The sequence below is a fragment of the Chlorella variabilis genome (genome assembly GCF_000147415.1).
Source record: "Chlorella variabilis unplaced genomic scaffold CHLNCscaffold_2, whole genome shotgun sequence".
NCBI classification, from domain to species: Eukaryota; Viridiplantae; Chlorophyta; class Trebouxiophyceae; order Chlorellales; family Chlorellaceae; genus Chlorella; species Chlorella variabilis.
In genome coordinates this window covers 1,313,042-1,340,517 of record NW_005435086.1, presented here as the reverse complement: position 1 = coordinate 1,340,517, position 27,476 = coordinate 1,313,042, and the positions used below count along the sequence as shown (strand labels likewise).

Sequence of the window (27,476 nt, the reverse complement as noted above, 5' to 3'; positions counted from 1 at the left end):
TCACCAGCGCTTCACGTCCAGGTCCATGCCCGACAGGTTCTGGTAGACAGCCTCCTGCTCCGCCACAATCTCCGTCTGGCCCTCCTGCTCTATGTCCAGGTCGCAGCTCAGCCGCGTCTCGCTCAGCCTGTGCGCGAGGGAGGAGCAGGTCAATAGCGGGTAAGGGCGGCATTCCATACCAGGGCAGCACCAGTGATGATGCCAGATGCCATTTTTACGGCTGGATGTGTGCAGGCGCCCGCGGCTGCTCCAGGCAGCTGGCCTTCTACCACTCGCTCACCACGCCTGCAGCTGGTCCATGCGCCCCTCCTTGCTGGCCACCGCTGCCACGCGCTGCTTGATGTCGCGCGCGACGTGCGACCAATTGAGGTCGCTGCCCACAGCCGCCACGCCCTCCTCGGAAGCCTTAGCACTGACGGTTGGGGACGTGCGGCGGCGGCACGGGGTGCGGGCGCTGGTGGCTGCCAGGGGCGGAACCCTAGCCAGAGGCACCGCGTGAGGGCTGCGCAGGCCCAGGGCCGAGACACAGGGCCGTCCAAGGGCTGCCGTCAAGAGCAGCGACATGGTGGGCGACTGCAGGGGTGAGCCTGGTGGCAGATACGCTGGGTTGGGTTCCCTTGGGAAGAGAGAAGGCAAAGGAGGCAGCTACCCAGCAGAATGGGAACAGGGTGAAGGTGCCTCGCTTTCTTCCTTCTTGGATTTGATGATTTCCAGCTATTATACTAGAAATGCGCGCCCCGTCCCTCCACAGCAGAGGGCAGCTGGGGGCCTGAAGGGCCAACCAGCGGCGGAGCCAGCTGGCGGCGGCGGCGGCACAACAGCCCCATGATTGGGCTGCGATTTGGGCCTCCATACCACCACATTCACACCTGAGCACGTGTCCAGGGCGTAACACGACTGTTTTGGCCATCTTGCTGCGCTGGTTGCCCTCGTGGCCGCCACGTCCTGAAGAGGCGGCGGCGTGCGTTGCAGCTCATCTTTCGCAAGTTTGGCCGCTCGCCATGCGGTGGCAGGGTGCTGGGAGGGTGGGTTAAGGAGGTGGCTGGGAAGTGTCCCTCCTTCACCAACACGAGATCGCTGCACACAAACTGTTCGGGCCCGCCGCGCGGCTGAAGAGCAGAGGTGAACCGATTGGAACTGTCTGGCGCAGCCGCTCGGGCTGGGGCGGCGGCGGCTGCAAGCCCTCGTGGCCGACGGCCGCCGACCGCCGCCGGCCGCAGCTGCCGCCACTACCACACCTGGTTGTGCAGCAGGCCACCGTGGCTGCTCTGGCGCATGTGGTCTTCTGACTGTCCTGGTTTCCTGTTTGCAGCGGTGCGGGGAGACGATGCACCTGACGTTGTACCAGACCGCGCAGCGGCTGTACGCCGTGCGTCAGACTGTGGGGCGGGAGGGCCAGGAGGAGTTCCGCGTGCTCAAGCTGGATCGAACCTCTCCCACCCTGGACGCCTGCGAGGACCCCACTCCCTACACCAAACCCCAGATCCAACGCCTGCTGGCCGCCATCCACGCAGGTGAGTGCAGCACAGGCAGCAGCGCAGGGCGGGCCGTGGAGCTGCCTAACAAGCCAGAGCCGCTCCCCCAGCCTGCCTGGGTCCAACCCTGGGTCCAACCCTTTCCTGGTCTGTGGCCGCTCCCGCGCCGCGCAGGCAACCGGCACATCGGCGGGCTGCAGCTGGTGTGCGATGCGAGCGCGATTGTGGGCGTGGTGCAGCTGCTGGAGGGGCCCTACCTCCTGCTGGTCACCAGGCGGCGCTACCTGGGCGCCATCTGCGGTGCGTGGCCAGGGGGTGTGCCCGTGTGTGGGTGCGGAGATTTGGGGTGCGTCCCTTGCAGCGTGGATGAGTCTTGCAGCGTCCGCTTTCCTTGCATCCCAAGCCCAACCAGCCTGCCCAACCAAGCCGCGCTTGCCACCATCGCCACCGCAGGCCACAAGGTGTATGGCATCGACGCCACCGCGCTGCTGCCCATCCTGTGCCCCGCCACGCACCGCGCCGCGTATGGCACGCAGCACGCGTCCACCGCGGAGCAGCGCTACCGCAAGCTGCTGGCCGGGGTGCAGCTCACCAAGGACTTCTTCTTCTCCTACTCCTGGCCCGTCCACCAAACCGCGCAGCGCACCTTTGCGCAGCCGCCCGCGGAGGAGTGGGACGAGGCGGCGGCGGCGGAGGCCTTTGAGGCCAAGTCTGTGTGGAACGAGTTCCTGAGCCGCCCGCTGCGGGAGGCGCTGGGCGACTCGGCCGCACGCTGGGTGGTGCCCCTGGCCCACGGCTTCTTCCAGCAGCGCCCGCTGGCCCTGCTGGGCCGCACGCTGCACCTCACGCTGGTGGCGCGCCGCTCGCGACAGGTGGGTGCGCCTGTGTGGGGTGCGGGGGCCGGCATGGCTGCAGGCAATGGTTGCGCTGGCCCCGGGCGTGGGTGGCAGCAGTTGGCGGGACCCACACTTGAGCCCCCCTCCTCGCCGCCGCTTGCTTTCCACAGTTTGCGGGCACGCGGTACCTGAAGCGCGGCGTCACTGATGCCGGGTACTGCGCCAACGATGTGGAGGTGGAGCAGATGGTGGAGGCGGGGGTGGACTGGAAGAGCGGGCAGCCGCTGGTCAGCAGCATGGTGCAGGTGCGCGGCTCCATCCCGCTGCACTGGGCCCAGCAGCCCGACAGCAGCATCATGAAGCCCGAGATCCTGCTGCACCGCTTCGACCCGCTGTACGCCGCCACGCGCCGCCACTTCGACCAGCTCAGGTGTGTGTTGTGTGCGTGGGATGTGGGACAAACGGGCAGGCAGGCTGGCTGGCTTGGCTCCTGCACGGTTTGATTGCTGCATCCCTGCCCCCTGCCCTACGCCTGTCTGCAGGGAGCAGTATGGCGAGCCGGTGTGCGTGCTGGACCTGGTGAAGCGCGTGGAGCGGCGGCCGCGGGAGAGCGTGCTGGGGCGCGAGTACGCCACAGCCATCAGGTGGGTGGAGCGGAGGGCGTGGGCGTGGGCAGGGTGCAACAGGCGGGTATAGAGTGGAGCGCATGTGCGTGGGCTGGGCGTGTGTACCAACCTCCCTCCTTTGTTCCCCGCTCCCCCATCATGCAGGTTCCTGAACCAGCGGCTGGCTCCCGGGCAGCAACGGGTGCAGTACCAGGCGTTTGACCTCTCCCACCGCGCCCGCATCGCCAAGACGCACCTGCTGTCCGACCTACAGCGGCTGCAGGAGCCGGTGCTGGCGGCCACCGGCATCTTCGTCAGCGTCAACGCTGGCGGCGGCGGCGGCCGCGGCGGCGGCGGCTCCTCCGCCGTGGGCCCTGCGCGCGAGCAGCGCGGCGTGCTGCGCACCAACTGCATCGACAGCCTGGACCGCACCAACGTGGGGCAGTTCACGCACGGCATGCTGGCGCTGGGCCAGCAGCTGCACGCGCTGGGCATCTCAGGTGGGCCAGCGGGGGAGGCGGAGCTGGGCGCCGTACGCGTGTGCAGCAGCGGGGAAGAGGCTGCATCAGCGGAGGCGGGACGAGGGCGAGGGCGCCTCCTCTAACCGCCCTGCGTGGCTGCCGCCCCGCGCCCGCAGAGACGGCGTGGCTGGACCCCAACAGCAGCCTGGCGCGGCACCTCATGGATGCGTACGAGGCGATGGGCCACACCCTGGCCCTGCAGTACGGTGAGGCTGTGGCTGTGTTGTGGTGCTGGTGCAGGATGTGGCTGGCAGGGTGGCTGGCTCTGCGCACGGGCCAGACATGGCGCATGCCGCCCGCTGCCTCACGAAGCCTCCTGCTCACGGCTTCCTGGATCCCTCACCGCACCCCGCGCGCGCCCCGTGCTGTTGCCCCCTCTCCGCAGGCGGCAGCGAGGCGCACTCCACCTTCTTCCAGCGCCAGCGCGGCGACTGGGAGGCCGCCACGCAGTCGCGCGACCTGCTCACCACGGTGCGCCGCTTCTACAGCAACGCGTACACCGATGCCGAGAAGCAGGATGGGGTCAACCTGTTCCTGGGGGTGTTCCAGCCCGCCCCGGGCAAGCCGCACCTGTGGGAGCTGGGCGGGGACTCGTATCTGCACACGGGTGAGCGGCGGGCGAGCAGGTGGAGGAGCGGGGGTGGTGGTGGTTGTGATGGCTGTGATGGTGGAAAGGTGCATGCGTGGGTTGGGGGAGACAAGTTCAGAACCAGCAGCGAGATCTTGGTGCCGCGGGCCCGCTTGTTGTGCTGCTCTCGTGCACGCCGGCAGAGCTGGTGAAAAAACGCTGCACACATGTGCGCCTGTGTGCCGTGCAGTGCGGGGGCGCAACCTGGGTCGCACATCCAGCATAGGCAGCCGCAGCAGCAGCTTCAGCGTCGGCCACGCGGGCATGGCGGCTGCAGCGGACACCGCTCAGGCGCTGGCCTCCTTCCCGCCTCCGCAGTCGCCCGCGCAGCCGATGCAGGGCAGGCTGGGCTCTCCGCCGCTGCCGACGGAGTCGGAGGCTGAGTCTGAGGCGGGTGGGGGCCTGCCAGAGTCCCTCTCTGCAGCCTCCCTGGTCTCCCTCTCCTCCGATGGCTCCTTTGCGCCGACCCTGATGGCGCTGGTGGAGGGAGCCTCGCCGCAGCCGCCGCAGCTCCTGAGCGCCGCTCCCTCACAGGAGATTGAGGCTGCGCCCGCGGCTGAGGAGGTGGCAGCAGATGAGCCCGGCACCCCCAAGGGCGGCAGCGACGGCGCTGACGGCGTGGGCGCAGCTGGCAGCAGCAGCGCCGCGGCTGCAGCGCAGCCCGGCGGCGCGGCCCCCATCCCCACGCCCCCCGTCAGGCCCGGCCCCAAGCGCAGCCCGCTGCTCAGCAGCTCCCACCGGGCAGCCAAGCTGGAGAGCTTTGATAAGATGCTGTCCCGCCAGCCGGTGGCGCACGTGCGGCTGACTGCTCCCGACCGGCCCTCCAAGCCCTCCGCCCTGGGATGGCTGTCGCCAAGCAAGGCCTCGCAGCAGGCGGCAGCCGGCAAAGAGAAGCTCAAGCCTGCGGCGGCGGCGGCAGTGGCAGCCGCGGCAGCCACCGTGGCGGCTGCGGGTGTGGAGGCCGCCGGCCCCGGCGTCTGCATCCCTCGCGGCGGCCTGCAGCGCTCCAACAGCGACCCCAGCATGGCCTCCAGCCTGGGCCCCGTGCCGCTGCCGGTGCCGGCGCCGGCAGCAGCTGCGGGGGCGCCGCGCGGCCGCCGCGTCACGTTTGACGGCTCCGCCACCGTGCTGGGGCCTGCGGGCGCCGGCGTGGGCCTGGCGCGGCACAGCGCCGGCGGCGGCGGCCTGCTGCGCCACAGCACCGCCCCCTCCGGCACCCTCTCCCAGCTGGCCGAGGCTGCAGCTGCCGGCGGCCTGGGCCCCGCGCTGAGCGGCTGCGGGCCCGGCCAGGTGCTGCTGCTCATGGAGCCGGCCTCCGACCTGGCGGGCGGCGGCATGCGGCGCCGCGTCAGCTACCACTCCCTGGCGGGGCTCAACTTGGAGGGGGCCGCCGCGGCGGAAGCCAGCATCAAGCAGGGCGCAGGTGAGAGGCGGGCAGGGGCACGCCCCGCGCTGGGGATGCTGGTGTTGCCTGGTGGGACCTGCAGCCTGATTGACAGGCAGGTCGTGGCAGCCTCCAGCAGACAGAGAGGCATGGCTCACAGGCTGGCATGTCGCCGCCGCTGCCCTCCCTCTGCCTGCCTGCAGTGGTCCCAGTGGCGCAGCCGTCTGTGCCCAGCAGCGCCAAGCCGACGCGCCGCCTCAGGTTTGCCAGCTTTGCCCGCCTGCGCGCGTTTGCACGCAAGGGCTCCCCAGGCGGCGGCGGCTCCGGCGGCGCCGCCGTGGGCGGCCTGTCGCGCAGCGCCTCTGAGGGCGCACCCTCTCTGCAGCACCCCAGCCCCAGCCTGCTGGGCCCCCGCCCCTCCTTTGGCGGCGCCGGCCTAGGCGGCGGCGCCCCCGAGCCGCTCAGCATGAGCGCCGTGGTGTTTGGGGCCGAGGCGGTGCGGCGCGGCTTTGACAGCCTGGGCATGGCGGCCAGCCCCGTCTCCTCCTGGTGGCTCACCGGCGCCGACCCGCTGGCGGCGATGATTGAGGAGCAGCAGCGCCTGCACGAGCAGATTGCCAGGTGTGGCAGTGATGGGAGGCTTCAGGAGGCAGCACTGGTACCGCTCCGTTGTTGCATGCCAGGCCTGCCCGCCGGCCCGACCGATGTGATCATCGTGGTGTGCCGGCCTGTGCTTGGCCTGCAGGCAGCGCGAGGCGCTGGCCACCCCGCTGGACCAGGTGGAGCAGCGGGCCCTGCTGGATGCGGCGTACGCCATGATGCGCCCCTCCTGGGCATTCAACCCCGCCAGCTTCATGCAGGCATGCACGCTGGCCGGCCAGCGCGGCCAACTGGATGCTGCACTGTGCCAGGCGCATGCTATTCTTTCATCTGTGGCGGCCTGTTGCTGAGGGCCTCTCCGACCCTCCGACCCTGTGCAGGGCGCATTGCCGGCAGCCAGCGTGCCCCCGCCGCCCACGCCGTCCGTCGGCCCGCCGCCTGCGGCTCCACCCGTCCCGCAGCAGGGCCTGGCCTTCTAGACGCTGTTTTGAAGTACCAGCTACCTACCCTTCAAGCTACTCCAGGCTAGATGAACATACGGCATTGTTACAACAGAAGCAAACTGGCTACCCTGTCGCACAACTAGGTACGCAGCTCTAGGCCAGGCGCATCACCTGCCTGTTTTTCCTCCTCCGCACGAAATGCCTTTCCGCGCCGCACACATGAGTTTTCCCACATTGGCGGCCTCCAGTTGGAACCACCACACCAGATTTTGCTCGAGCATTGGTTGCTCGATGCGTTGGGATCACAGGCGGTGCCAGGCTGCCGCTGTTTTCTGTGGCAGCAGCCCTGCGTCACTGCGCTGCCCGACATTTTGCTCGGACCGCATTTTCGGGGGCAGCTGGCCGGTCGCTGGCCGTTGTTGGCATGCCCGCAGCTCAGCCTCTCCCACATCCTCACCATGCACATAAGCTCGCCCATGTCCTCACCTTGGCAAGACCCATGCTGGCCGTCGCAGCTCTGCATCCGCTGCTCTCGCTGGCTGTTTTTCCCTCTCTCAATATATGGCAGGTTCCTGGCTGCCATCCTGCCTCGCACACCAACCCCAAACGAATGAATGTACTTGTATGCACCCGTCATGTGTAGCCAAACCGCTCATTTGTGCAACCACCCTGTGCACGTCTGCCCTGCCGTCATTTTGTTTGTTTATCTTTCATCAATAAATTTAGCGCCCTATTAGCGTTTTATTCATTCAAGTGCCTGTAAATGTGTCTGTTTCTAGATGACCAGATCGGATTTTTGGCGCTGGCGCCGGCCCGAGAGATCCCTGATGCAGCTCTCACCATGCCCTGCCCGTCAACAGCCAACCAGTCGCCTGTTTTGAGGGGTCGTGAAACGTAAGCTGGCGGTTCCGCAAGGCCAAAGTGAGCTGGCACACGGCGGCTCATGTCTGATGACAAACACTCGCGTAGCACAGCATCCAGTCTATTCCTTTTAACCACGATTGACAACGAGCAAAGACCAACTCATTGTCTGGTCCCTTACCGACACATACTTCCAAACCGCAGTTGAACATAGCACACGATGGTCGGAATGAAGGCCCGGACCCGAGTCCTGATACTGGGGGCGGCAGGACGCGAGTGAGTGCGGCTATCGCAGCCCATCGCTGGGCCACATGACGTGCCGCCGCTCGTTTCAAGCCTGGCGGGCTGCCACGCAACCCACACCAGTGTCGGAAGCGATCCTGACGAGACCCGGGCGCCTCCGACACTGCGATGGGGTCTGGTCATGGCCGCAGCAGCGGGCGGAGGTCAAGCGCCGCCGTCAGCTGGGCGGCCCACCTGTCTCCCTTGTCGCTCACCTGCTGGGCACCCCCCCCTCCCCCCCTGCAGCTTCCACAATTTCAATGTGCTGTTCCGTGACAACGACGATGTCGAGTGCGTCGGCTTCACGGCGGCGCAGGTGGGGGCCGGCAGCCTGCCTGCTCTTGTGCCCCTCCAGATCCTACCTGAGTCTGATCGGCCCCCTTCATTTCGCCCATCGCACCAATGCCTGCAGATCCCCAACATAGAGGGCCGCTTGTATCCGCCTGAGCTATCGGGTGAGCTCATTGCGGCACCTCTCCGGTGGTGCCCCTGTCCCGGTCTTGTGCTTGCCGGCACTCGCCATCTCACACCACCTGCCGCGCGCCGCAGGCAAGCTGTACCCTGAGGGCCTGCACATCTGGGCCGAGGAGGAGCTGGAGCAGGTCATTCGCGACCAGAGAGTGGACAAGTGCCTGCTGTCCTACTCAGATTTGCCGCACTCCAAGGTCATGCTGCTGGCGGGGCGGTGCCTGGCGGGTGAGCTGGCCGCTGCCTCACACACATCCGTCACGGTGTGCTCATCGCGCAGCCAACCACATCTATTCCCCTCCAGTTCCTGGATCATACGGCTCAGCCACCCATGTCATAGTCAGCTCTCCACCCCTCCTCAACTATGGCACACGCCACACACATCGCACACCGGCTCCCAACCCCCTGCCATGCAGTGGGCGCCGACTTTGAGCTGGCGGCGCCCGAGAAGACGTACCTGCGCAGCTGCAGGCCTGTGGTGGCCACCTGCGCGGTGCGCACTGGGTGCGGAAAGAGCCAGGTGTCGCGCTACATCATCGACGAGCTGCAGAAGCGGGGCAAGAAGTGCGTGCTGGTGCGGCACCCCATGGTGAGCGGTGGGGCTGGCTGGGGTGGGGCGGGGCTGGAGTTGGTCTTAAGCTGGTCCGCCGGGCGGACACAAGTGCTGCCAATCCTGCCTGCCTTGCTGCCAGACTCTGGGGTGGGACCAAGGGGGAGCGGCCCAGACCCTGCTGGTTCGCCTGCTAGTTTGGATGGTGCTCATTGGGCTGTGCACATGTGCCACGCCTGCCCGTCCGCAGCCGTACGGCAACCTGGCGGAGCAGGCTGTGCAGCGGTTTGAGAGCTACGAGGACCTGGCCACACACAAGGTGACCATCGAGGAGCGGGAGGAGTATGAGCAGCACATCAAGGCGGGCACAGTGGTGTACGCAGGTGGGCAGGCCGGGGGGTGGGAGAGGGGGACGATTGGATGGTCCCAGCCACTGCTGGCTGAGGCGGTGCATGTCGCATGGCATCGGGCCAGCCCATGCCCATCCCTGCCGTGCCACTCCCCGCCCCCTGCAGGCGTGGACTACGAGGCCATTCTGCGGCAGGCGGAGAAGGAGGCAGATGTGGTGATCTGGGATGGTGAGCTGCTGCCGGGCGTGTTGCCTGTTGAAATGACGAGCTGCTGGCCGTCGGCGCGCACACGAACCAGAGGCTCCCACTCCGCTCATCTGCAGGCGGCAACAACGACACCCCCTTTTACCGTCCCGACCTCTTCATCTGCATCACCGACCCGCACCGCGTGGGCCACGAGCAGCGCTTCTACCCAGGCGACGTCTGCTTCAGGTGCGCCGCCTTGTGCGTTGCCGTGCCACCCCGCCGCCCGCTGGTCGCCCTCCTGCTGCTCCCCTGCTGCACTGCCTCAGTGCCGGCCAGCCTTTCTCACCGCGGGCTTCTGTGTGCATGCAGGATGGCGGACGCGATTGTCATCAACAAGGCCAACACCGCGCCCGCTGGGGCAGTGGAGAAGCTGAAGGAGGCTGCAGCCAAGATCAACCCCGGTGCCGCGGTGCGCGCCGCCACGCTGCCGTGCATGCCAGGAGGCAGAGGCAGACCGGCGTGGCATTTCCTCAGCCATCAGGCATATTGGCGCCTTGCCCAGCCAGTGCCCAAACCAGCCGTCTGTGCCCTGGCCGCTTGCCCTCCTGCCTGCCTGCTTGCTCTGCAGGTGTACGTGACCGACAGTGATATTGTGGTTGATGCCCCGGAGCTGGTGAAGGGCAAGCGGGTGGTATTGATTGAGGACGGGCCCACGCTAACCCATGGAGGCATGGCCTACGGCGCCGGCAAGGTGAGGCGTACCAGCCTGGACTGGGGCCTGTGACGTTCAAGGCCGCAAAGAAGGCGCTGCTGGCGGCCCGTGCTGAATGCCGACATGCCTGCTCGCCGGCTGCTGCTGCCTTCCCCGCAGTTTGCTGCTGAGAAGTTTGGGGCGGGCGAGCTGGTGGACCCTCGCCCCTACCTGGTGGGCTCCATGCTGCTCACCTACCGCAAGAACCTGCACCTGGGCAAGCTCATCCCGGCCATGGGGTGAGAAGGGGTGGTGCGCTTTGGCTTGCTGAAGGTTGCGGGAGCCACGCTATAGGGAGGCTGCGCCTGGGAAGCAGCATGGGCAGAGCCTCACGGCGGCCCTGGCACCTGACACCTGCCCACGCCTCCCCTCTGCATGGTGGTCATTTCGCTGTGCGCAGGTACTACCCCGAGCAGATTGCAGACCTGGAGGCCTCTATCAACGCGGTACCCTGCGACACAGTCATCATCGCAACCCCCATGGACCTGCGCAAGATCATCAACATCGAAAAGCCGGCCACTGTGGTGAGGAAGACATCACCCACTGGTGCCATATTGGGCTGGCACCAGCACAGGCCCGTGTTTTTTGACTTGACCCGTGTTTTTTAACTTGAACGTAAAGTCAGTTGTGCGCTTGCCGGTAACCTGCTGCCAGCCCTGCTGGCCCCGCCTGCCACTGCGTGCAGGTGTCGTACGCGGTGCAGGACCGCGACCCTCCCTTCCTGCGGGAGGAGGTGGACAAGATGGTGAAGCGCTGCTTCTGAGGCCGGCCGTGGAGGGCTTGCCGCAGCAGGAGGGCAGCTGGACCGAAGAATTCCCCCTCTGCCATGAATTCACATCGGCAGCCGCTGGCGCCATTCTTCCTGGCCTGCCATAAGGACAGACCGCGCAGCGCCTGACAGCATGACAACAGAACGGATAAACAAGACTGAACAAACCCGGAGGCTTTTCGAGGGATTACTGCGAGCGTCGAAAGTGTGCTTTTTTGTCGCCCACAGCCTGTTACATTGTACCATTATCCCCAATCTCCCTTTTTTGTTTGATATGGGCCTTGCATGCCCACAAGCCCAGTTTTCCTGGCGTGCTCAGTGCCCTGCTCCCCCTGCCTGTGCCAATCAACACGTCGTTCAACATAAGCCATCAGCTAAGCTACACATGCTTGGTTTCACATTGTGCTGGATGGCTGCAATTCAAGCGATGCATGAGCAGAGGGCAGCAGGGTCCGAGAGGCAGCAAGGGCGACAGAGGGAGGGAGGGGCAGCCGGGGCGCAATATGGCGCCCGTCAGCAGGCGGCAGCAAATGAGCAGGCACAAGAAAGAATAGGGGCAGTGCTGCGAGCAGCCGCTCGCGTTCATCCGCCATGGTGCCCGACCCAGCCGAGGATGGAGGCGCACTCAAACAAGCCCACCACCACCTGCAGGGCAGGAGGCGGGCTGGGTCAAGGAAGCACATGATTGCTGCCGCGTGGCCATCAGCAAGCGCCACCCAGGAGGCAACCGGCCAGCCGTGTCACTTCCCCATGTGGCGCACCTCGATGACAATGAGCCAGATCACGACCCACTCCAGCCGCGACGTGTGTGCATTGTTGCTGTGGTCGCGCAGCCTGCGGGCGGGGGGGCCAGAGCCAGGGAGGGCAGTTGAGCACGCAGCTCATCAGAAACGCTAGGTGAGGCGCATGGCTGCCAGCTGAGGCGCGTGCTGCCGCCATGTCTACCCACATGTCCAGCATCTCTTGCAGCACTTGGAAGCGGTTGTTGAGAACCTCCACGCGCGTGTCGTACTCCATGTACTGCAGCCAGGGAGGCGGTACAAGTCGGGGTGAATCAGGGGCAACCAACCTGCTGCAAGCAGGCAGGCGCAGCGCCGCTCCACAACTAGCGCCCCTGGCTGCTCAGCCCAGACGCGCACCTCGCAGACGCGCTTATACAGGTTTTGCATCGAGTCTGGCGCCGACCAGAAGAACTCTGATTGTGAAGAGGAGGCGAGAAGGCAGGCGCAAGAGGCGGCCGTCGGTCATGAGAAGGGTTGTAGTGGGACCAGGGAACACAACCAAGGCAAGCAAGGGCAGCAGGTCCAAGGGGCGAGCCCAGCCCCGGCCTCCTCCCCACCTGGCGTGTCCAGCACCGTGGACAGCAGGTTGACGGCCGACTTCTGGATGAAGACGCGGCCAATGAACTGCGCTATCTGCTTGCGCGACAGGCCCACCTGCAGAGGTACGGGCACGGGCGCAGCGGCGTGCCGGGCTGGGCTGCGGCAACAAGGGCGCACGGCTGCAGACTGGAAGCCACCAGCTGCAGGCAGAGATGCTGTGCTGTGCGCATCGAACCAGCAGCCGACGGTACAGGCAGGAGCCCCCCCCCCCCGCCCAGCCCCCGCACCTCCCCCGTGGCTGCCAGCGTCTCCGGCAGGTCCTTTGTGTTCTCCACAATCTCGATCACCCGCTCTTCGTACACGCTCAGCTTGGCGGACTGTGCCAGCGCGTGGGAGATGCTGAGCTTGATGAGGTGGTCGTTGCGCAGGCGGTAGTTTACTGCGGGGCAGGGCACAATGTGTGCGTGTGTTTGCAGCAGGGATGGGTGGGAGTGGTTTAGGGGAGGCCGGCTGCGCGCATGGCGCAGGAGGCAAGCACGAGGGCGGCACGGGGGCGAGGCCGGGGGCTGGGGGATGCACGGGCAGGCGCGGCAGGCGCGGCTCACTTGTGATGGTGTCGTTCTGGATGTGCGGCTTCTCGCTGAGGCTGTAGTGGAACTGCGGCGGGCAGCGGCGCATGGCGGCGTGGGAGGGGCCGCCGAGGGGACCACGCAGGCGGCAGCGCACTCCTCACACGGCCCCCGCCAACCCCCTGCTACGCACTGGCGCAGCCTCGGCCCCTGCGCCCGCACCTGGAACTCATCCACCTCTATCTCGTTCTGCGTCAGCGAGTCCACCAGGCAGGGCCCCAGCAGCGTGCGGATGACCTCCCGCTCCTGCCGCTCAGACAGGTTCCAAAAGGCCACCGCGCCATAGTCGAAGTAGAAGCACTCGCCACGGCACATGACGCCGTCCTGCGTCGGGCAAGGGGCGGGTGGGCAGGTGGGCGGAGACAAAAGTTAGCTGGGAAGCAGCGCTAGCCGCAGCGCAGTGCTTCTAAACAGGCAGGCAGTGATGGGAGGTATGCAGCGCACCCGCACATGTTGGGCGGTTCGCGGACCAGCAATGTGCGCCCAGCCAGGCGCGGGCGAGCCCGTCATCCACACCACCGTGCAGCCAGCCAGCCACACCCACCTTTGTCGACTCGTACAGCCCGTACAGCACGTCTGGGTACTGGTGCAGCAGCGCGGCGCCTCCCCGCTCCCGCAGCCGCAGCTCCAGCGCCTTGCGGTCGATGCTCTCTGCCACGCAATACACGGTGATGCGCCCCCGCATGCCCGTCCCCTCCTCCAGCAGGTCCTCAAAGATGGTGGGTGGCGCCTCCTCCACCGCCTGCTGCTCCTCGCCTTGCAGCTCGTCGGGCAGGCTGATGAAGCGGTCGCGGCTGCGACCCGGCGGCGCGGGCTGCGGCAAGGGAGGAGGGGAGATGCAGAGGGCGGGCACGGTGCTATGGGCGTGTGGTGGGCTCGTCGGCGCAGGCACGCTGCGGCGGAGGCTGGTCCTTGCTGTGCCCACCTGGCCGGGCGCCACCACCACCTTGGTGGCCTTGCTGACGCCTAATCGCCGCGCGGCGGCCTCGCCAGCAGGGCTCACGCCGCGCCGGGCCAGCACCCCCGCCACCCCCGGCGGCGGGCCCAGGGAGGGCGACGTCGACCGCAGGTTGCTGGGCAGCGGGGCATAGCCATGCTGCTTGGCCTTCTTCATCTCAGGCTGCTGTAGCCTGGCGGCCACCGGCCACTGCAACAGCGCGCCAGGGCTTCGTGGCTGTCGGCACGCCCGTTGCGCTCCCTTTGCTGCTGTTCGATTGCAGTGGTCGCCCTCAAAGCCTACTCTGTCTCGTTTCAACCCTCGATGGGTGGGGCAAAGGGTTTGGTTAGGGGCGCACTGTTCGGGCCGGGAGCGATGCAGAGAGCTCAGCCAAGGATGCCGGAGCAAGGATGAGGCTGCACTCTGCGAAACGCCTTTTCTGACGAGCCCCCAGCCACCCCGCAGTACGCCGAGGTGGAGGGGTTGTCCTGCGCATGCCAAACTGTTCCTGGCCGCCCAGACCGCCTCGCTGCCATCCCAGCTGCAGTCCGGTAACAACCAGCGTTACGGAGCCCTCAAATGGCGCTGCACAGCCAGGCGGTTTAAGACCGACAGACAGCTGCTGCAGAAGAAGCGGGTCGCAGATGCGGTCCCTAACCAAGGAGGCGCGCGATCCCAACCGGGCGGGAGGCTCGGTGAGCCCCGCCGCCTGCCAAGGGTGACGGAAGTGATTCCACCGCCGCCCACCCGCCACCCATCCCACCTGCTTGCCGCCCCATGCCGCATTCCCGCAGGCCGCCAAGAAGCGGGCGCCCCTGGGCCGCCTGGAGGCCTCCCCCGTCAAGAAGCAGCAGCGCAAGAAGCCCAGCAAGAAGGACCGGCGCCGCGTCAGCTTTGCGCCAGACCCCGAGCTCACGCTGGTGCACCACTTTGAAAAGGTGTGTGCAGTCTGCAGGGGCAGCTGACCAGAAAGCCCAGGCGCGGCTGGCAGACGCTGCGGGGCACAGCATGCCTGCTCGTGCGCCACCAGGCGCCGTGCCGGCACCGTGCCGCTCCCCGCCTTCCCGTCTTCCACCCGACCTAATTGACGCTACTGGTTTGCTGCTGCCGCCGCGCGACTGTAGGATGATGACTATGCCTCCAACTCTGGTGGCAAGGGCCGGGTGGTTGTGCAGTACGAGGAGGACGAGCCTTCAATGGCGGCGCAGCGCGCACAGCCCGACGCGCAGCACCCGGCGCTGGTGGGCGATGCGGGCGCCGGCGCCAGCGGCGCCTACCGCCCCGGCTTCTGGAACAAGACGGTGCCGGAGAACAGCCCCCTGAGCGACGGCATGCCGCTGGACAGCCCCGGCATGGTGAGCATGGAGCTGACGCAGCCCACGGTGCAGCTGCAGGCGGCGGCGGCGGCGCCGGGCCCGGGCGATGTGACGGCAGGCCTGCCGTCGCTGGGGGCGCTGGCAGACGCGGACGAGTGGTGGGAGGATGCACAGGGTGCACCCGAGCAGGCGGCGGTGGCGGCGGGCTGGGCCGGCGCGGCAGCTTCGGCTGCGGCGGCCAACGCCACCGCCAACATCACTGCCGCGCTGCCGGGCCTGGGCGCTCTGGTGGCGGAGGATGAGGACGCCACAGCGGGCATGGACCTCACGCTGCCCACCGGCAGGGTGCTGGAGCACCATGTGCAGCGGCCGCTGCCCTCCCCCACGGCTGCGACGCCCAGCCCGGTGCCACCTCCCTCCCCGCCGGCCCTCCTCGCCTCCCAGCAGCCCCACCCGGCGCTGGCGCCTGCTGAGGCTGCGCCCGAGGGCGGCGCGGAGCTGGAGCCGACTGCGCGGGTGGCGGCGGCGGAGCCTGCGCGCAAGGAGCGGCTCAGCAGCGGCACGGATGAGCTGGCCACGGGTGTGGCAGCCAAGGCGCAGATGAGCAAGTGGGGCTTCGCCCCAGGGGCGGACGACACGCTGGACATAAACCTGGAGATGCACGGTGCGGGGCGGGGGGCTGAGGTGGCAGGACGGCCAGTAGCTTGTGGCAGTGGCAGGTGGCAGGGCCCATGGCCACCTGGTCTGGCCCCCCCGCGTCTACGCCTGGCGCTGTTTAACCTGGCTGCCGAGCCTGAGCCTGCCTGGCCTCAAGCCTGCCTGCCTCCTCTCTCACGCGCCCTGCGCCGCACCCTACCCTGCAGGGCGCATGATCATGGGCGACCAAACCTTCGACCGCATGTACTGCGACAACACCACCGGGGACAGCAGGCTGGGGGGCCGCCCCTCGCTGGGAGGCGCCGACTCCACCGCCGACTCTCTGCTGCCCAAGGACGGCGGCGCCGCTGGCGGCGCAGAGGACTTGGAGCTGGAGGGGGTGGAGGGGCCTGCTGCTGCCGCAGAGCATGGTGCAGCGAGCGCGCCAGCGGCGGCAGCCTCGCCGGCGGTGTCCTCAGGCGCCCCTCAGCGCGCCGCGCAGGCGGCGGCTGCGCCCGCAGCGGCGCAGCGGGCTCCCAACTGGACGGCGCCAGCCTTCCTGCCGCCCTACATGCAGGCGCCGGCCGCCAGCGGCGCGCCCTCAGACCACCCTGCCCTGGTGCACAGCCCCGACGTCACCGGCAGCAGCCTCAACACCCTGGAGACGCGGCGCGTCAGCGTGGGCGTGGACATGCGGCGCATGAGCATCAGCAGCCGACGCTTCTCGATGCAGGACGCCACCGGCCGCCTGCTGGCAGACTTTGGCGGCGAGGACGACGTCGCGGCCGCCGGCACCGCCGGCCTGCATGAGGCCGCCGCGCAGGCGGCGCTGGCCGCTGCGGCGCCGGCGCCGGCGCCCGCCTCGGGCGGCCCGCGCTCGCGGCGACGCTCCAGCGGCGCAGCGTGTGAGTGGCTGCGGCCATGCTTGCTGCGACGGGGATGGGGCATAGCCATATGGCAACCACCGGCGCTCACTCAGAAGCCATGCAAGATTGTGCTGACACCTAGGTCTGTGCTGTCTGTGCCATCTCCTGCGCGCAGTCCTGGGGCGGGATGTCACGGAGAAGCTGCTGGTGGATGACAGCCTGCAGGAGGAGGAGGCGGAGCCTGTGGGGCCACTGGCCGACCTGCGGCGCCAGATGCGCATGCTCAGCCAGGGCTCGCCCGTGCTGGCTCCGCAGCCGGAGCAGGCGGCTGCGCTGCAGCAGGTGGCGGAGGAGGAGGCCGCGGCAGCGGCTGCCACGGCTGCCCAGTCCCCTGGCGCAGCCCAGCAGCTGGGCGCAGCCAAGACGCCACGCTCCGCCGTCAGCCTGGGCTACGCCGACAGCCACAACCCGGCCACGCTGGGGCTGCTGCGCACCGGCGGCACCACGCGGCTGCTGGGGGAGACGGCGCAGCTGGCGGAGCAGCAGGCGGGCGGCGGGCACGAGGAGGGCACTGGGGAGTTGGAGGAGCAGCAGGGGGCAGGGGGTGAGGGGCAGGAGGCGGCGGATGTGGCGGGTGGGAGTGCTGGCGGCGCCACGGCGCGCACCAACGGCACCACCAAGCTGCTGGCTGACATGACGATGGCGTCAATGGTTGGCGCCAAGCTGCTGGGCAGGCCGGCGCAGGGTGAGCAGCTGGCAGGGTGGCAGGGGGGAGGCAGGGGCCAAGCCAGCTTGCTGGTGTGCAGTGTGGGAGATAGGGTTCCACCCACATGCTGCTGACTGGCTGCCGTCGCCTCACGCTATGCAGGCACGCCCGAGCTGGGGCGTGGCCCAGGCAGCGATGGCCTCACCGACTTTTCGCTGGACGAGTTTGAGCTCCCGCCCGAGCTGCCCGCCGGCCAGAGGCAGCAGCAGCAGGGCGAGGCGGCGGGGATGGAGGTGGAGGAGGCGGCTGAGGCGGGCTATCAACACCAGCAGGCGGCGGAGGAGTATGCCTCGCCTGCGCTGCCGGCGGGCGGCGAGTTTGGGGCAGGTGCGGCGCTGTTGGTGTGTGCGCAGGCATCGCACCGGCATGGTCCACCACATAATGTCTGCCTCTTCATGGCTCAGCCTAAACGCTATTTTTCCGTGTGCTGCAGGCTACCCCATTGGTGCTGCCGACCTGTCTGGCGGCGGCGTGATCCCGGGCGGCCCCAAGCTGGCGCGCACCCCTGTGACCGCCCGCGCCACATCCCAGCCCCGCTCCGCCCACGGCACGCCACACAGCCACGCGCGCAGCGTGCGCAGCCAGCAGCAGCAGCACATGCTGCACTCCCAGGCCACGCCCGGCACCCACGGCACCCACCGCCTGGCGCGCACCCCCGGCAGCGTGCGCCCCGCAGCGGCGGCGTACCCTGCTGAGGCTGAGCTCACCGCTGACGGCATGGTGAGTGCTTGCAGGGCTGGCATAGGCCGCCTTGAGGCAGGGCTGGCATGCCTTGATGCTGGGGCTGCCAGCGTATCGCAAAGCAGGCTTTCGCGCCGACAGCTTCGCAGTAAGCGTGTCCACCAATGCCGCAGATCCCCGGTGGCCCCAAGCTGGCCCGCACCCCCGTGGGCCGCACCCCGGCCACCGCCTACCTGGCGGGCCCCGGCTCGGCGGTGGCACAGCACTACCCCGGCAGCGGCCGCATGGTGCAGTTTGCCGCCGGCCCCGGCTCCGCCTCGGTGGGCCGCTACCCCGGCAGCGCGGTGGCGCTGCACCGCGGTGGCATGACGCCGCAGGGGATGCCTCCGCCCATGACCTTCCAGGTGCGTGCGCTCCCCTTGCTGGCGCCCGCCTGGCAATGCCCCAACCGAAAGCGCTGGCCTGTCCCCATGACCTCGTCGTCTGTCAGGATGGCGGCACTCAACCAGCCTCTCATTTCAGCTGCCATCCCACCGCCTCCGCGTGCCCTGTGCCCCCACCTCTCCTGCAGGACTTTGCCAAGCTGACGGAGGTGCAGTTCCTGGACAACCTGCGGCGCGGCGCCTCCATCAACTACGCTGACCTGCAGCCCAACCCGGTGCCCCAGAACCTGGCGGAGGCGTACCGCCTGCTCACCATCATCTCGCCGCAGGTGCGCCGCCGGCAGCGCTGCTGCAGCACAGGTGGTCCAGGCAAGGGCGGGCGCTGTGGCCACACGCACGCCTGCATTGTCACGATTCCAAAGCATGTGGCCTCATCGCTGTGCTGCACGCCCACTTGCATCGTCCCGCGACAGGTCACCACCCTGGAGAACGGCATCCGCATCCTGCAGGAGGAGGTGCAGGCGCGGCGGGTCAGGTGGGTGCCTGGCCCCGCGCCCCGCTCGCACATTGCCCTGCCCCGCCGCTCAGCTGCCCAGCTGCATCACTTGGCCTCAAGCTCAGGTGCCCAAGCCCCGTCGCACCTTTACCACGCCCCTCCCCGCCCGCCCCGCAGCGCCGCCGACGCGGAGCAGCTGGTGGGGCAGCTGAACCCTGCGGCCTTCCAGAAGGCGCAGGCCGCCGACGAGGATGGGCTGGAGGTGCTGCGGGGCCACGTGGGCCTGCTGAAGAAGGTGTGCCGCCAGAAGGCGGTGTACTGCCTCAAGGACGTGCGGCGGCAGATGGAGGAGAGCCGCGGCTCGCGGCTGCGCCACAACCTGGAGGTGCTGCAGGCCGACCTGGCCTTTGCCCAGGCCAGCCGCGAACAGCTGGAAGAGGTGGCCCGCGCCGCGCAGCAGTATGTGGCGGAGCAGCACAGCCGCATGGCAGAGGTGAGGCGGGCGGCGGCGGGACGCTTGGAAGGCTGGGATGTGTGCAAGCCGCATTGATGTGCGGGGCAGCCAGTGAGCACAGAGACTTTGCTAGGAGGAAATGGGGGTGGTTGGGTGCGGCGCGTGTGCAGGAGGAGCAGGCGCACCGCGACGAGGCTGAGCGGCGCAGTGCGGTGCTGGGCATGCGGCGGTCGATCGAGGAGGAGACGGCGGCCAACGAGGAGCGGCGGCGGCGGCTGCAGGAGGCGCAGGAGCGGGTGGCCCAGCTGAGGGTGAGGTGGCAGGAGCGAGGTGGCGGGTGCAACCAATATCAACCAATCCTCCCAGCAGTTCAGGTGCCGCACTGCCCCAGCCTCTCACCACCTCACAAGCCTGTGGTGGCCGCCCCGCCTGCAGGAGGAGCACGCTGTGCTGAGCCGGGAGCGCGAGGCGCTGCGCAGCCGCACCGACGCGCTGCAGATGACGCTGATGCAGAGCCAGGGGCGGGAGGGCGTGGGCCGCGAGTCGTCGCCGCTGGCCATCCTGCAGAAGGTGGGCGGGCAGCCGCTGCCACAGCAGGCCAGGCCACGCAGGGCAGCTTGGTGGCTTGCTCATGCTGGTGGCTGCTCCCTGCGCCGCACTCTCTCTCCCGAATGGCGGCCTCGCACCCGCAACCGCCACCTGCATATCCACACACACACCCTTTCACTGCCCCTACCCGCCTGCAGCTGGAGGACTTGGATGTTCTCAAGGCGTGTGTCGGGTGGCAGCTGGAGGGCGCGCGGGAGGACCCGGTCAGCGGCGAGGCCGCGCTGCGCCTGGCAGACCTCTTCCGCGTGCGCCTAACCATCAGCCGCACCCAGGCCGCCGCTAGCGTGGAGGTGCTGCCAGGTGGGTGCGCAGGCAACAGAGGGCAGCCCCTTGCATGGCCGGCTGCACTGCCAGCCTGGTCGCTGGCCGGGCTGTGCAAGGCATGTAGCTGAGCGCCTCTGCTGGCCCTGCATTTCTGCAGAGGAGGACTGCAAGGCTCCTGCCGACCGTCGCGCGCTGCTGGCGGCACTGGCTGGCTGCCCCGAGGGCGCTGCCGCGGCAGCCGAGGTGCAAGTGTCTGAGCCGAGCGCCGCCAAAGTGGCGGCACTGGTGCAAGCGACCACCGCACGCCTCAGGTATGCGGAACAGCACAGCAGCAGCCCGTGCATGGAGCCTGGAGCGCAGCAGGAGGAGCTCGCAGCCGTCGCGCTGACATATGCCCCTCCTGGTGCCTGCGGTGCAGCCGTGTGGCTGACCTGGCGGATGAGCTGGACGGCCTGCGGCTGGCGTTCCCCGCCCTGTGCGACGTGGCGTGCCGCCCTGGCAAGTGCTGCTGCCACCTTGGCCAACCTTTGCCGACTGCCCGTGCATTGCGCATGACATGAGGTCTGGTCTGGTGGCCTGTGCTCCTACCAATCAATGCCTGCCCATCCAACGCCTGCGTCCTGACCTCCCGGCCTGCAGATGGCTGGCTGTCGCTGTCGTTTGTCAATCTGGATGCCGAGGTCAAGTTTGGGGTCAGCCTGCGGCTGCCACACAGCTACCCAGCGGGACCTGTGCAGCAGCAGGCCCGCATCTGGTTTGACGGTGAGCGCCCTCTCGGCTGCCACATGCACAAGTAAACCGTAAGGGATCAGCGTCAGTTTTGTATGTCGCCCCTTGGACTGCGTGCCAGCTGTTGAAGAGGCAAGTCCTGTGGTGTGCAGGCGAGGGCCAGATCACGGAGCAGCGCATCGCGCAGGCGGTGGCAGCGGCGGCCGAGGCGCCCGGCCGCCTTCACGCCATCTGCCGGGAGCTCAGGTATGCCTGACACGTTCCCCTTCTGCAGCAACAATTGCATGGCCACTGCACAATCCGCGATGCACATGCCTACCCCAGTGCTGGCACCAACTGCCCTCCACCCGCGCCGTTCCTGCTGCTGTGCAGCCAGCTGGCGCGTGATGTGATGCCCAGGCCGGCGCTGGCTCAGGATGCAGCATTCATCTCCAATTGGCAGAACCCTCTGTTCGGGGCCATGCAGCCGGCGCTGTCAGCACAGACCTGAGCGCTGCCCTGCCCCTCATTGTTGTCACGGCGCTGAGGCAAGCGCCACCTGGGTTGTTGGGACCACGTCCCTGACGTGCACTGTACGTTTATTGGGCTCCATTTTCCCGTCACAAACATTACCATGGTCACACACACACACACACACACACACGCACACACACGCACAGCAAGACGCGGAGATCGAAGGCCGGCTGGCAGGGAAGATGGAGAGGCTCTGTCATAAGGCCTGGCTGGTGACTCTCTGGGCTGAGTTATTGCATCGTCGGCCAGGGTACATGGTAAACATAGCAGGAGGAGCAGCAGCAGGAAACAAGTACAAGGGCACATATCTGGAGGGTCGCAAAAATACACACGCAGGGGCCACCCCCCGCTCCCCTGGGAGCTTGGCCCCGCTCAGAACTTGGCCCACAGCACCAGGCCGATGGCTCCCAGCAGCAGCAAGATGATGCCCCACATGATGGCCTTGTTCTGGATGATGCGGCGGCTCATGGTCTGCAGGATCTGGCGGCTGCGCGAGATGTGGGTGTCCACCGTGTGCAGCGTGTCGCGCGAGTGAAGGATGGTCTCGCGCTGCCGCTGCAGGTCGCTCAGGATCTGGACACCCAGCTCCTGCGGCAAGAGAAGGAGGGAGCACAAGGGAGGAAAGCACAGGCGGTGGGTGGCGATGGTGAGATGGGAGGCAAGGGAGGCTGGCAACGGCAACAGAGGGCGGCAGCAGCTGTTGGCGGGGGGGCCTGGTCTGAGATGGGTGTGGGCAGGCTGCAGGTGCTGCAACGCCGTGGGCCGAGCAGCTGCCAGCTGGCTGCCATGCACGCACCCGTGACTGGCGGCTGGCCAGGGCCACGTCGCCGCTGCTGCCAGACCCAGCGATGCTGTCACCATAGCCGCCACCACTGGTTCATACGCTTGAGCGTACTGTCAGCTGCCGCCACACTGGCGTCCACCTGCTGCGTTTGCTGCCGTGCATGCTGTATCTGCTGCCGCTGGCGCTGCAAGTCTGCTAGGATGGCCGCGCCTGTGGCCTGCCGACAAGATCCAGTGGCAAGCAGCACGGCAGGGCGGGCTGGGTCACTCTTTGCCCGGGCTGCAGCGCGCCCAGAGGCAGGCTGGTTGGCTGCCCGGGGCTGGCTGCTTCTGCAATGCCCCAGCCCAGCCGTTCCGGGCACGCCATGCAGGCGTTGAATCAGCAGCGGCAGAGGCAGCACCCCGCAGCCCCGCAGCCTTCCCCCAGGCGCACCTCTGTCTCCAGCAGCTGCTGCCGCCCCTGCTGTATGCGGTCGCTGGTCTTGTTGAGGAGGTCGGTGGAGGACAGCAGGCGGTCGCGCTGGCCCGCAGAGGTCTGGTAGAAGTCGCCAGCCACGCCCAGCTCGGCACGCGCGTCAGCGGCAGCCCCGGCACCTCCAGCCGCGGTGGCTCGCCGCGCATCCTCCCTGAGCTTGCCCAGGTCGGCCTTGTACTCCTTGCACTGCTGCAGCAGCTGGCGCGCCTGGTCGGGCGAGTAGCTGCGGGCCTCCATGTCCATGCGTTGCAGCTGCAGGGCGATGGGCAGCGGGTGAGTGGGCCAGAGAGGCGTGCAGCAGAAGAGGCGAGCAGAGGGATGAGGCTGCAAGCCAGGGCCAGTTCAAGGTGGCGTCTTGTTGGGGAGGGCGGCGGGGGCAAGGCCGGCAGGAGCTCACCAGCTGCTCGCACTCTCGCACCGCCGCCTCCACCTCTCGTGCGCTGCTGCGTTTCTGATCTGCAGGGCAGCAAGGGCAGCGTGTGCCGCGTGATCGCTCAGTCTCGCAGCGTGTGTCTGGGGGCGCCGCCGCGCTGCACATGCACCCCCAGCATCACCTGCCGACAGCAACACCAGCCCCTCTATCTTCTGGCTGAGCTCTGTGCTCTTTGCGGCGTACTCTTTCGCATAGCTCCCAAACAGGCCGCTCTCCATGGCTGCAGGGTTGGTGGGATGATCAGGGCGACGACCAAAGACGCGCAGAGGGTCTAGAGGCCTGTGAAAAGGGTTGACCGCCGACGTGGCAAAATGCTCCATTTCCCTCTGCGCCAAAGCTCCCACTCACACTCCTTCGCTCGCATCTAGTCGATCTGCATCCATCAGCCGCTCTCGGGCGCCCAAAGCTGCCACCACTGTCACAAAACAACTCTGATCGAGCGCTGGAGCGACAGCAGGCGCTGCCACAGTGACATGGGGGTGCACCTGTGAGTTGCAGCATGCTGGATGGGCAGCATCGGATGCAAGCTCACCCGCCGCCGTCTCCTGTCCGCCGCAGGCTCCTCTACTGGACCGCCGCAGACGGCGCGGCGCGCAGGGAGGCCTACGATGCCCTGTCAGACGCCATCCTGTGCCTGGGTTCCTCATCCTCCAGCCGCTGGACGGCACAGGCGGCGGCGCTGCGGCGTGTGCAGGCCGCTGCCGCCGACGACCTGCCGTCTGTGCGGGCCGCCGGCAGCGAGGTGTCCCTGCACAGAGTGTCGCTCAGCGACGAGCCCGACCAGCTGTTCCTGCTGTCCAGGTGGGACCAGCGGCGCATGACACAACCGCAGATGCTTGATTTGCCAGCATCGCACGCCCCCATCCCACTGTCGCCCCGATCCCGCTGCCGCCTGCGTACCGCCGCGCCGCCCCTGCGCTGCCTGCAGGGCTGCCAGGCAGGTGCTGCAGGCGGGCGCCGACATGCAGGCCTTCCTGGACCGCCTGGCGCTGTTCAAGGCCCGCGGCTCGGTGCAGCTGGAGGGCGTGCAGCATGCGGTGGGAGACTTCCGCATCAGCCTGGCGCGCGCGGTGCAGGTGGGTTGCTGGCGGGCAGGCAGGCAAGCAGGCAAGCAGGCAGTGTGTCCTATATTCGGATGGTAATGTGCAGCACCAACTTGAGCAACGGTCCATCTGCGGCGGATGCCCGCATGTTGCACCACCTGCCCATGCTGCATCCTCCTGCTCCCGTCCACTGCCACTGCGCAGGCGCCGCAGCAGAACTTCCTGGGCCTGGCGGTGGATCTGTGCTACCAGCCGCTGGACGATGCGGCACTGGCAGGGCCCATGCTGCAGGTGGGGCTGGCGGTGGCAGCCATTCGTGGGGCATTCCTGCCCCGGCCCCATCCCCATGCCTCCATCCACTACATGCCCCCCAGCCTCCCTGCCCGCAGGACCTGGCGGAAGTGCTGCAGGAGGCGGCAGAGGCGGCGGGCGGCAAGCTGCGGCGGGTGGCAGAGGGCACGAGCGCCTTCCAGCTGCCGCCGGTGTTTGGGCCGCGGCATCGCGCGGCGCAGCACGTGCAGCTCATGGCGCAGCTGCAGGAGCAGGCGGGCTGACAGCACCGGGCCTGTGCTGCTGCCTCCATCTATCGCGATAAGGCTGCGCCTAGTTTTTGCTCTTTGCTGAGTTTGTCAGATTGAGACGCTTACACGCTGAACACAGGTGAGGCCCAGAAGCTGGGCAGCCACACCAACATGCAGCCGGCCAGCACGAGCAAGTGGCTTCACAGGCAGCCCGCCAGCTCCGTGCCCAGCACGGCCCTCAGCGCCTCCCTGGCAAAGGCCTGCTTGCGCTCCAGGATCACATCCAGCAGCTGCTGCCGGTCCACAACGCTGTACAGCTCGTCGCACACCGCAGACACAGCATCCTCGGCTGCCTCCCCGCCCCCTGCCGCCGCCAGCTCCTCCTGCCGCCGCTCAAAGGCGCCAGACAGCAGCTCCCAGCCCGCGGGGCCCAGCCCCTGCAGGAGCAGGTGCGCCGCCAGCTGCGGGTGCCGCCTGCGCAGGTGCAGCAGCACATCTAGCAGCGCCTGTGCCGAGGAGGCCGACAGAGTGGCCACGACGGCGGCCACCAGCGGCGGCGGCTCGCTCCCTGGGCCCGCCATCTGATGGTCAGCCAGCGCTGTTGCTAGGACTCCTACAGCTGCCGCTTGCTCAGGGGACAGTCGTGGCTGCTGGTCTGGCCCTCCCTCTTCCTCTCCCTCAGCCGGGTTGCCTGCTGCTACTGGCTGCTCAGCCTCCCGTGGCTGCTGCTCGGCAACGCCTGCAGCGGCTGCCTGCTGCAGCAGGTCGCAGCGCGGCAGCGCAGCCAAGGAAGCCTGCTTCTGCTGCTCCAGCAGGCTCTGCATCAGGCGGCGAAGGTAGTACCTGCAGGACGGGCGGGGAGGGGAGTCCCAAGTCGCACACCGCCTGCCTCGTGCCCAAGTGCTGTTGGGTGTGGGTGGGCTGCCTTGCGCGGGCACCGGCGCAGCACATGCTCGCCTGTCCATGTGGCCGCCCATCTGGCGCGAGATCTCGCTGCTCCACCAGAAATTGACCGCCAGCGTGCCATCTGTGCTGTGCACCTGTGCCAGCACATCAACAGGCAGGCCTGGTGAGGCATGCCCCGCCCGGGAAGCCATCCGGCCCCCGCCGCACCCTCCTCCGCCACCCACCTGGTGCCACCAGCCTTCTGGGATGAACAGCGCGTCGCCCGCGGCCAGCTCAAACACCTGCAGCTTGGGCAGGGCTGCCTCCAGGCCCGGGAAGCGACCGAGGTCGGGCTGCGCCAGGTCTGCCGGGGAGTGGTTGGCCGACTCGCTGGTCAGCGGCTGCGGGGCCAGGTGCGGGGTGGCGCTGGGGGGCAGCAGCCAGACCGTCTTGGCGCCCCGCACCACGCACAGCAGGTTGCTGTAGGGATCGTAGTGCAGGGAGGAGCGGGTGGCCCTGCAGGTGCACACGGCAGGCAGGGCAGCGGTCGACTCTAGGAGCGTAGGGTGAACAGCTACTTCGCGGGAATGCGCGGCGCCATGACTTTGACACCAGCAGGCTCCCAGCCTGTCCAGCCACCCAGCAGCGCCACCCACCTCAAGCTGGCCCAGAAGTTGGCCTGCGACAGCTGCACCCGCTGTATCAGGCAGGGCGCCCCCAGGTCTTCCATCAGCGCCTGCAGCGCGGCGGGCTGCATACGGGCGGTGCCGCTGCCGGCGCCGCCGCTGCTGCCGGTGCCGGGCGGCGCTGCCACGCACACAGGGCTCTGCGCCAGGTACAGGCGCAGCGGTGCAGCGCCTGGAGGCTGGCGCTGCGCCAGCTGCCGCTCCAGCGTGCCATCCAGAAACTCTCTCAGCGTGGTGCCCAGCAGCACCAGGTGCTGCATGTCGCCCACCGCCTGCTCGCCTCCCGTCACCATCGCTTCCACCCGGGCCTCGCCTGCCAGCTGCATCACACGCTGCAGTCCAGACTCGCCGCGCCACAGCTGCACCGCTGGCCAGTGCGCCACCATGCCTGCGGGTGGGGCGCGGGCGGCGAGCAGCCGGCAGTGGCGGTGGCGGCGCCGGCGGGTTGCTGCAACGTGCCTGGCGCGGAGGCATCGTGGTCTCCTGAGGCGCCCAATGCCTACCGGGGAAGCAAACCGGCACAGCGCTGCGCTCCAACAAAAGTGCGTCCTCAGGCGCCGCCATCTCCGCTCCCACACGGCCTCTCTGATGTGCAAACTCTCTCAATGCGGATGGGAAAAGTAATTGGGAGCTTTGCATCCGGGAAGCCGCAGGGTTGCCTTCAACTTGCATGCCGCGCTGCCGCCCGGCAGCTCGGGATTGCTTTCCTGCACGCGCACCCCTTTTGTCATGCCTCGCTGGGTTAGCTTACAGGGAAGGGAAGTCGAATTGATGGCAACGGGGCGGCACTGGCAGTCAAAAAACAATTAGAGGCACTAGGGAGAGGCACAGCATCGACCCCAAGGACGTTGACGGAAGCGCATTCGGGCAGTGTAATCGGGGGTCCGAGCAACGAAATGGGAGGGCGCTCACAGGGGAGAGTTCGGTTTGGCGTTTGAGGAAAGGCAGGCAAGTTAAGAAGGGTGTGGTATTAGGGTGGCAGGTGGCGGCGACGCAAAACTGCAGCTAGAATCAGCAAAAACGGGTTCAGGGCAGTGTGAAGCGGAGAGGGAAGAGGAGGGCAGGGGTATCCATGTAGCCCAGATCGCAGAGGAAGGCGCAAAGTGTTCAGAGAAGGGCAGGGCGCGCCGCCACCCGAGAGGCAAGCCGGGGCGCGAGGTACATGCGGCAAACACCCAGAAAGCAGGGGCAGGGGAATGCATGTTTGCAGGGTGGGGGAGAGGTTTCTTTTGTGATATATCCTGGCATGAAAAGGGGGGTTGAGGCAACAAACAAATGCGCAAACGGACCGCTAAGTACTAGTGAGGCTTGCTGTCGCTTTTTTTGTCATGAATGGCTGG

The 27,476-nt window shown here is 67.8% G+C and overlaps 7 protein-coding genes across 7 annotated transcripts; 4 read left to right on the top strand and 3 right to left on the bottom strand.

The window, feature by feature from the left end:
* Positions 1–1,327: 1,327 nt before the first annotated feature.
* On the top strand, positions 1,328–4,217 carry CHLNCDRAFT_18787 (hypothetical protein; the record flags this gene model as incomplete). Its single annotated transcript, XM_005851440.1, has 8 exons — positions 1,328–1,514; positions 1,650–1,775; positions 1,929–2,347; positions 2,482–2,741; positions 2,854–2,955; positions 3,082–3,416; positions 3,554–3,643; positions 3,823–4,217. 8 exons carry the CDS (start codon positions 1,328–1,330, stop codon positions 4,215–4,217), a joined length of 1,914 nt encoding a protein of 637 aa, XP_005851502.1.
* A 3,365-nt stretch (positions 4,218–7,582) lies between these two features.
* CHLNCDRAFT_33851 (hypothetical protein) lies at positions 7,583–11,140 on the top strand (the record flags this gene model as incomplete). Its single annotated transcript, XM_005851439.1, has 13 exons — positions 7,583–7,629; positions 7,882–7,951; positions 8,048–8,090; positions 8,185–8,331; positions 8,520–8,692; positions 8,904–9,036; positions 9,169–9,231; positions 9,327–9,435; positions 9,559–9,658; positions 9,818–9,940; positions 10,061–10,179; positions 10,341–10,464; positions 10,626–11,140. The coding sequence occupies 13 exons, from the start codon at positions 7,583–7,585 to the stop codon at positions 10,701–10,703; spliced, it is 1,329 nt and encodes a 442-aa protein (XP_005851501.1). The 3' UTR covers positions 10,704–11,140.
* A 151-nt stretch (positions 11,141–11,291) lies between these two features.
* On the bottom strand, positions 11,292–13,774 carry CHLNCDRAFT_137893 (hypothetical protein; the record flags this gene model as incomplete). The annotated part of the gene is made up of 10 exons (XM_005851145.1): positions 11,292–11,354; positions 11,471–11,543; positions 11,659–11,729; positions 11,849–11,904; positions 12,049–12,145; positions 12,319–12,470; positions 12,637–12,688; positions 12,823–12,984; positions 13,205–13,474; positions 13,586–13,774. 10 exons carry the CDS (start codon positions 13,772–13,774, stop codon positions 11,292–11,294), a joined length of 1,185 nt encoding a protein of 394 aa, XP_005851207.1.
* A 467-nt stretch (positions 13,775–14,241) lies between these two features.
* On the top strand, positions 14,242–21,428 carry CHLNCDRAFT_56732 (hypothetical protein; the record flags this gene model as incomplete). Its single annotated transcript, XM_005851438.1, has 20 exons — positions 14,242–14,292; positions 14,392–14,535; positions 14,722–15,273; positions 15,361–15,577; positions 15,777–16,454; positions 16,591–17,160; positions 17,284–17,508; positions 17,615–17,901; positions 18,036–18,266; positions 18,434–18,574; positions 18,719–18,780; positions 18,919–19,234; positions 19,366–19,506; positions 19,631–19,765; positions 19,942–20,104; positions 20,226–20,379; positions 20,487–20,566; positions 20,708–20,830; positions 20,950–21,043; positions 21,170–21,428. The coding sequence occupies 20 exons, from the start codon at positions 14,242–14,244 to the stop codon at positions 21,285–21,287; spliced, it is 4,482 nt and encodes a 1,493-aa protein (XP_005851500.1). The 3' UTR covers positions 21,288–21,428.
* Positions 21,429–21,682: 254 nt separating this feature from the next.
* Positions 21,683–23,219, bottom strand: CHLNCDRAFT_18943 (hypothetical protein; the record flags this gene model as incomplete). Its single annotated transcript, XM_005851144.1, has 4 exons — positions 21,683–21,898; positions 22,527–22,820; positions 22,966–23,024; positions 23,123–23,219. The coding sequence occupies 4 exons, from the start codon at positions 23,217–23,219 to the stop codon at positions 21,683–21,685; spliced, it is 666 nt and encodes a 221-aa protein (XP_005851206.1).
* A 255-nt stretch (positions 23,220–23,474) lies between these two features.
* On the top strand, positions 23,475–24,598 carry CHLNCDRAFT_137890 (hypothetical protein; the record flags this gene model as incomplete). Its single annotated transcript, XM_005851437.1, has 5 exons — positions 23,475–23,488; positions 23,560–23,802; positions 23,930–24,077; positions 24,249–24,335; positions 24,434–24,598. 5 exons carry the CDS (start codon positions 23,475–23,477, stop codon positions 24,596–24,598), a joined length of 657 nt encoding a protein of 218 aa, XP_005851499.1.
* Positions 24,599–24,765: 167 nt separating this feature from the next.
* Positions 24,766–26,700, bottom strand: CHLNCDRAFT_137889 (hypothetical protein; the record flags this gene model as incomplete). Its single annotated transcript, XM_005851143.1, has 5 exons — positions 24,766–25,408; positions 25,568–25,605; positions 25,696–25,966; positions 26,107–26,524; positions 26,640–26,700. 5 exons carry the CDS (start codon positions 26,698–26,700, stop codon positions 24,766–24,768), a joined length of 1,431 nt encoding a protein of 476 aa, XP_005851205.1.
* Positions 26,701–27,476: the final 776 nt, after the last annotated feature.